The sequence below is a fragment of the Haplochromis burtoni genome, unplaced genomic scaffold (assembly GCF_018398535.1).
Source record: "Haplochromis burtoni strain Fernald_Lab_line unplaced genomic scaffold, NCSU_Asbu1 Contig_1089, whole genome shotgun sequence".
NCBI lineage: Eukaryota > Metazoa > Chordata > Actinopteri > Cichliformes > Cichlidae > Haplochromis > Haplochromis burtoni.
In genome coordinates this window covers 63,240-69,477 of record NW_024583450.1, presented here as the reverse complement: position 1 = coordinate 69,477, position 6,238 = coordinate 63,240, and the positions used below count along the sequence as shown (strand labels likewise).

Genomic DNA, 6,238 nt, shown 5'->3' with positions numbered 1-6,238 from the left:
CTTAATTCAACAGATCTATAATTTAAAAGATGATGATAAAGTCAGTTATTACATAAAGAGCTGACTTCAGCAGGAACACTGGGTGAATCTAAAGCAGTCTGAGGTCACTTAAATGTGTTTTCAGCCTATTTTCACACTAACTTTGTGCCTCCTCCACGTTTTCGGACACAAACAGCAGAAAAAGAAAAGAGCAGCTGACTTGTTCTGTCCCACAGTGGTGGAGCTTAGTCTCAGTTGGACAGTCTGTCCATTCACCCGTTTCCTGCAGCTTGTCCGGGCCGTGTGGGCAGCAGACATTCCTCTTCCTGCCTCCTCTGAGGCAACAGCAAGATGTTCCCAGACTGCCCCGGGGCCTCGAGGGGCCTTTGGAGGGGACACTCCACCCTTTTATGGCTAATGCCAACAGCCAGCACATCATCCTCCAGCAACAGAGAAATGATCCTGGCCACCAAACCTCCACCCACCAGCACGGCAGTTGGTTATACAGGCGCTGCACACAGCTCACACTTCAGTCAGAGCACCAAGCAAACTGTGTTTAAAGACATGCTGGGTGAGAAACTCTGGAGCTACCAGACTTCTGCAGAAAACAGCTCAAACACATCCTTCCTCTGTGGTTCGGGGACAGTGTGCTGCAGAGAGCAACTTTGCTTTGCAACGTTCACACAGCGAAAACGATCCTGTGTGAGAGCAGCAGGGCTCAGCACTTACACCAAACCTCACTTTGAACCGTGCTGTTTATGTTTCGCGTGCTGCTCACTGCTGATGCTGGGAGGAGAAGAGCAGCTCTGAGGTTCTCGACAGAGAAATATCGTCTCATCCTCTGGACTGTCCAGATGTGAGGGACGTGTCCTTTTTAAATCCCAGACTTTGGGAGTGAAAAGCATCAAATCCACATTAAACCCTTTAAAACCTACCATAGAACCAAGTCCGCCAGAGATTATTTTATATTTTTACATGCTGTGGAGCCATTTTTGGGAGCATTTCAAGTTGATATACATCAATACAACCATTATGGCCCAGATTTTAATAATATGTCTGCATTAAGTGCATAGTAATTACATAAATTGCAAAAAAGTGCAATAAACTACAAAAAAAATAAAAATTGTTTTTGTTTTGTTTACATATATTTCTAGTTAGAGAAATTTGAGAGGCTTATCCCTCAAAACTGTAAATACAAAAAAGTTGCACAAAATAGTTTCCTACCACAGGAAATTTATTTTAAGTGTCTTCATAGTTTTATTTTTGAAATACACCAATTTTTATACACTGCAGAAAAAACGAAAATAAATATTATACTGCAAATTTGCAAAAACAATACCATATGCATCAAAATAAACTATTTCCAGCAGTGCAATATGAAGCATCCCAGAAACGACACAGAAAGTCATAAAGTCAAACATGACTTCTAAAAACACCAGTATAGGCTCATAAGGCCCTGATGGTAAAAAACTACATTTCCGAGAAAACGACATCACTTCCGGTTTCGGGCAGGTCATGGTGGACATGCGATAGTTTGCGCTGATGGACGTAGGAAGTGTTACGAACAGCTGATGGATCGGCAAAGCGTGTTTCTGGAATATTATGTTTTTGTTGCTGCAAGTGCTTTTTATGCAGTTTTTGCAAAGCTATATGTGGAAGGAAACCGTGACCGAGGACAAGCTGATGGCATCAGATGTAAGTAACTCCTCCGGTTTCATATGCAAAAAAATTATTGCGCTAGCTTACGTGGTTGCAGTGCTGCCGGGATTTAAAAATAGTTATGCAAAACAGAGCGTGCCCGCTCCGACCGGCTTTAAAGGGTTAAATGTCTCACCGATCTCTTTGCCCAGCCCAGAGTCGCGCAGCGAACCCGCCGATGACACCACAGCACAGCTCTTGTAGGGTCCGAGGTCAGAGGTCAGCTGCTGCGGAGGCAGCTGGGTGGCCCAGGGCAGCAAGGAGAAGGGCTGGAGGTCAGGGGTCAAAGTCGCGACCTCTACTTTGTCCTTCAGTTGGCAGAGAAGCTCGGGACCGCTCAGCTTCGGCGTGCCAGAGACGCCGCCGGGGCCCGACAGCTCGACTCCGTATTTGTTCATCGCCTGACAGAAACACCAGAAACATGGAGGGAGGAGCGTCAGTCCATATAAATCTGGACTCAGCCTGCATGTAACTTGTAGACGCTGCGTCACTGGTCCACGACTCACCTGGTAGTTCTGCACCACCTTCTTCATCCTGGTTCCCAGCATGCTGCTGGACATCTCGTCGTCCCACACCTCTCCCAAAAGCCCGTTAGGCCCGAAGAACTCGGCGTCGCTGCCTCTGCCGCTCAGCTCGCCCTTCCGCCGGCCCCCGAACAGGGTCTCCAGCGCTCGCGTGAAGGGGCGCGGCAGCAGCCGGCTGAAAAACCCCGGGGGCTCCCGCTGTTTCCGCTTCGACGACGAATCCCTGGCTTCGTGGCTGTGGTTGGACGAGGACAGGACGGGGATCGGACGGCGAGGGTCGCCTGGGATGACGCCCGGGAGCTTCTGAGGGTCCTTGTACATGGGCTTGGCTCCACCTCGCAGCACCTGTGGGAATCAGCAGCATCAACATTATTGTGGTTCACCAAAAATAACTCAAGTCTGTTCGTTTCTTCCCCCTCAGGAAGTGGTGCAGACTTGCAGGTGGTGCTTGACACCAGCTCAAGCATCGAGCCTGTAGCTTCCTCTCGCTGGAGCGCAGCTGCAACACCTTAAATATGACGATAGAGAGAACGAAAGCTGGACCACTAAACCCTGGTTTTGGCCTTGAGGCTATTTCTGATTGGTTCAGGGAACAGCAGAGCGCCGACTGACGTGCCAGATGCTTCTCTGTGGTTCTGTGTCAGGTCTTCTAAGGACATGACTTTCAGATACTGTTCAGCTGTAGTTGTTTTTAGGTCTGCTGCGTCTTCTTCTGGCCTCCACTCACTGAGTTTGGGAATCAGCTTGTCGGTGCGAACACAGTATTGCCTTTGAGACTTTTCGATATTTAACCAGAAATGAGAACAAATGATGTGTTTTTGTGACAGTCTGCTAATAAAAGTTAAGATAAGATAGAACTTTATTAATCCCTCGGGTGGGTTCCTCTGGGAAATTCGATTTCCAAAAAAAGCACAGCAACGACCGAAGTTACAGTTAAGTTGTTCCTACACATAAGTTGTTCTTATGTGTAGGGACAACACTTTAAAACATCTGGCTGCTTGGAAGCAAAATATCTAGAAACAAGGGGTGGCTCAAGACTTTTGCACAGTGCGTGTTTGTTTGTTTTCTTGCCAAATTTCATTTTTCACCTGAATTTAAAACTTTGTTTTCCTTGCTGTAGTTTTGCTGTGGGTTGAATAGAAACTATTCAATGAAATGTTTCTGGTTGTGGTTAAACTTTTTGCACCTTGATGACATTGTGCGCATGAGGCTGCGCGCGGGTTCGTGCCCGGACGCCAAAGATGGCGTCGGTGACGGGCACGCTGTTTTCAGCACAGATGGCGTAGAGCAGAGCCATGGAGATGCAAAAGAAGGTCATGCAGAGCACGCCGCGGCGAGCCCGCCGCCTCAGACGCCACAGCAGGCTGACTCTGTCCATCGCTGCCGCGGGTATCTGCAAAGACAGAATGAAAGGTTTGTATTACACATCAGAGCCGCTGTGTCTCATCTGGACTCTGTGTTGTGGGTCAGCTTATAAAAGACGGGGTGAGGGTGCGGCACATTTCATGTTCAGTATCGGGAGAATTCAGCTTTCATCACAGCAGCTGATGAGAACGCACAGAGACCAGCTTCCTGTAACGGCTCCGTCACTGCTGTTTAAGAGATTTCACACATGAAATTAAGACTCAGCAATATCAAGGTGATGTGTTCAGTTAATCTCTGCTAATCTTCACAGCTGACTGTAGCTGATGCTTTTCTGTCACCTGAGACAATAAAACAAATTTTTAGTGTTCACAAATATGTCTGAAGGTTCTCAGTCATCCAGGTCATCGTAGTCAAAGGAGCTTGCAAAGAAAAGCGTCTGGACTCCTTTAAGTTGCTTGAAGACGTTTCACCTCTCATCCCAGAAGCTTCTTCAGCTCTAGGGTCAAATGGCGGAGAGTCCCAGATTTAAACCCAGTGGGAGTTTCCCCCCCAAGAGGGACAAAGAACCCTCTGATGATCCTCTACCTAACCACATGAGCCGAGGTGTGAAAACGGGTGTGGGTCACAATCAGCCAGAGTTTCGGGTGAGCTCATTGTGAAACCTGGCCCCACCCTATCATGTGATTTCCTGAAGTCAGATGGCCCAGGATGTGAGTGGGCGTTAAGGCGTCAGGGAAGAATCTCACGAGTTTAAACAGAAGAACGCAACACACAAAAACAGAGCTACAAATAAAAATGTGGAACAAAACATTTGGCTAAAAAACCCAATAAAGGTCGGGAGAAGAAACAAACTGGATGAACATAAAAATCAACCAAAGCACAAGGTGCTAATAAAAAGCTGGTTCACACAGAAGGTCCTCAAAACAATCCAGATACCAAAAAAACAAAAAGGATAAATGGTAAATGGCCTGCATTTGTACAGCGCTTTTCTAGTCCCTAAGGACCCCAAAGCGCTTCACACTACATTCAGTCATTCACCCATTCACACACTGGATGGTGGAAAGAAACAAAGTCCTGAAGGTAAGTCTTCTAACTGTGCCACAGCCTGAAAAAGAAGACGTGGAAATCACTTCAGCTTGTCGCCGATCAAAGTGAAATTAATCTGATTGATCAGGTTTCCAGCAGCAGATCAGACTATAAAAACATTTACACATCTTCTAAATCACCAAATTATTCCATGCATGCTTCAGTCACACTGCAATCCACCAGCTCCTGACCAGGTGATGTGTTCGGTGTCAGTTACCACGGCGATTTAGCCTCGTAAAAGGAGACTATTGTGCCCACTCACACCACAGAGACAAACACGAGGAAGCACCTTACAAATGATGCATGCATCAAAGAAGAACCATCAGCTTTCAAAATGCTACACTTTGGAAGTGATGGACACTGAAGGTTGTGGTGAAGTTTAACATTCATAACTCAGTATGAAGTTGCTCAGGGCAACCACCACACACAGGCAAAGGTCAGGAAAAGAAAAAAGGAGCATCTGGTGAAGAGAGTGTGCTGAAAGGTGAGTCTTTACAACAGTGTCAGACTCGTCACAGACTTTTGCGAGCACGCCTCAAGTCACGCTGAAAGTCACGCCCAAGCTCTGTTGTTTTTGTTTTTTTACAGGACGTGTTTGGGGTGTGACCTCTTCATGGCCTTCGCTCAGTAAGACCAGAGAGGAGCTGGTTCACTAAGTCTGCTAACATCGAGCTGTGTCCATCTTTCACCTCGATGTGGTTGATTTGTGCAGGCGTGGAGCAAAACGACCACACTGACAGTCCAGAAGTGTAAACGCTGCACGTCTGAGACTGACATTCTGTCACATGACGCCAATAATCAGACTTCACTCTTCTGACCGCTGTCACACTGTCTGAAGTAACACGCCGACGCTCCGCGCAGCTTTAGCGACTCTCATTAGGAAATGGCTTCAGAGCCTCGCTCTCTCCACACTCTGATGTCTGAGCGATGTTCAGGAGTCGAGGGGCTGTTTTTCTGATAACTGATTGGTCAGTAGGACTAAAACTAAAACTACACTGAACAAAAAAGTTTGTTTTTTCATTTGAAATAATTCGTTCAGGTTCCTGCAACTGTGACATTTTAGCCCCGTCTTTGTTTCTGTTGATTTGTTGCAACAGAAGTGATTCAGTCACTGAACCATACCAGCAATGTTTAACTTATAGTTGACTAATAAATGATATATGATATGATAAATGATAATTTGTGTATTTCATTACAGATGAGCTTTGCTGCAGGGAATGAAAGTCCTTCTGTTAATCAGCCTTTTTAGTAGGTCTGAGTTTTCCATATTTCTGTTGAGCTCAATCATTCATATCTCTGGTTTTGCATATTTTATCAACATGACCGTCTCATCCATGCTGCCAAACTGTTGCTAAACATCACCAGTGACTGCTGTTGCAATCTTCCTGAGGGTACACTTGTTGTTGTAAGTAGGGCTGCCACAAACGATTATTTGGATAGTCAACTAGTCACCGATTATTTTTGCGATTAGTCGACTAATCAGATCATCATCCATTGGACATACAGCTTATCCCGTATGGAAAATAAATAGTAAAAACTTCTATGATTTACTCATGAAAGTGGCCACTTTCTCATTACTTTCATAT

At 46.0% G+C, this 6,238-nt stretch overlaps 1 protein-coding gene across 2 annotated transcripts in view; it reads right to left on the bottom strand.

Moving 5' to 3' along the window:
* Window positions 1-6,238, bottom strand: part of st6gal1 (ST6 beta-galactosamide alpha-2,6-sialyltranferase 1) — a 24,054-nt gene that overhangs the window by 6,673 nt on the left and 11,143 nt on the right. For both annotated transcript variants that reach the window (XM_005951669.2, XM_005951672.3), the window contains 3 exons: window positions 3,388-3,594; window positions 2,184-2,546; window positions 1,814-2,078 (listed from right to left, as the gene is read on the bottom strand). In XM_005951669.2, coding sequence (XP_005951731.1) covers window positions 1,814-2,078; window positions 2,184-2,546; window positions 3,388-3,594 — 835 coding nt within the window. The remainder of the gene's footprint in view (window positions 1-1,813; window positions 2,079-2,183; window positions 2,547-3,387; window positions 3,595-6,238) is intronic.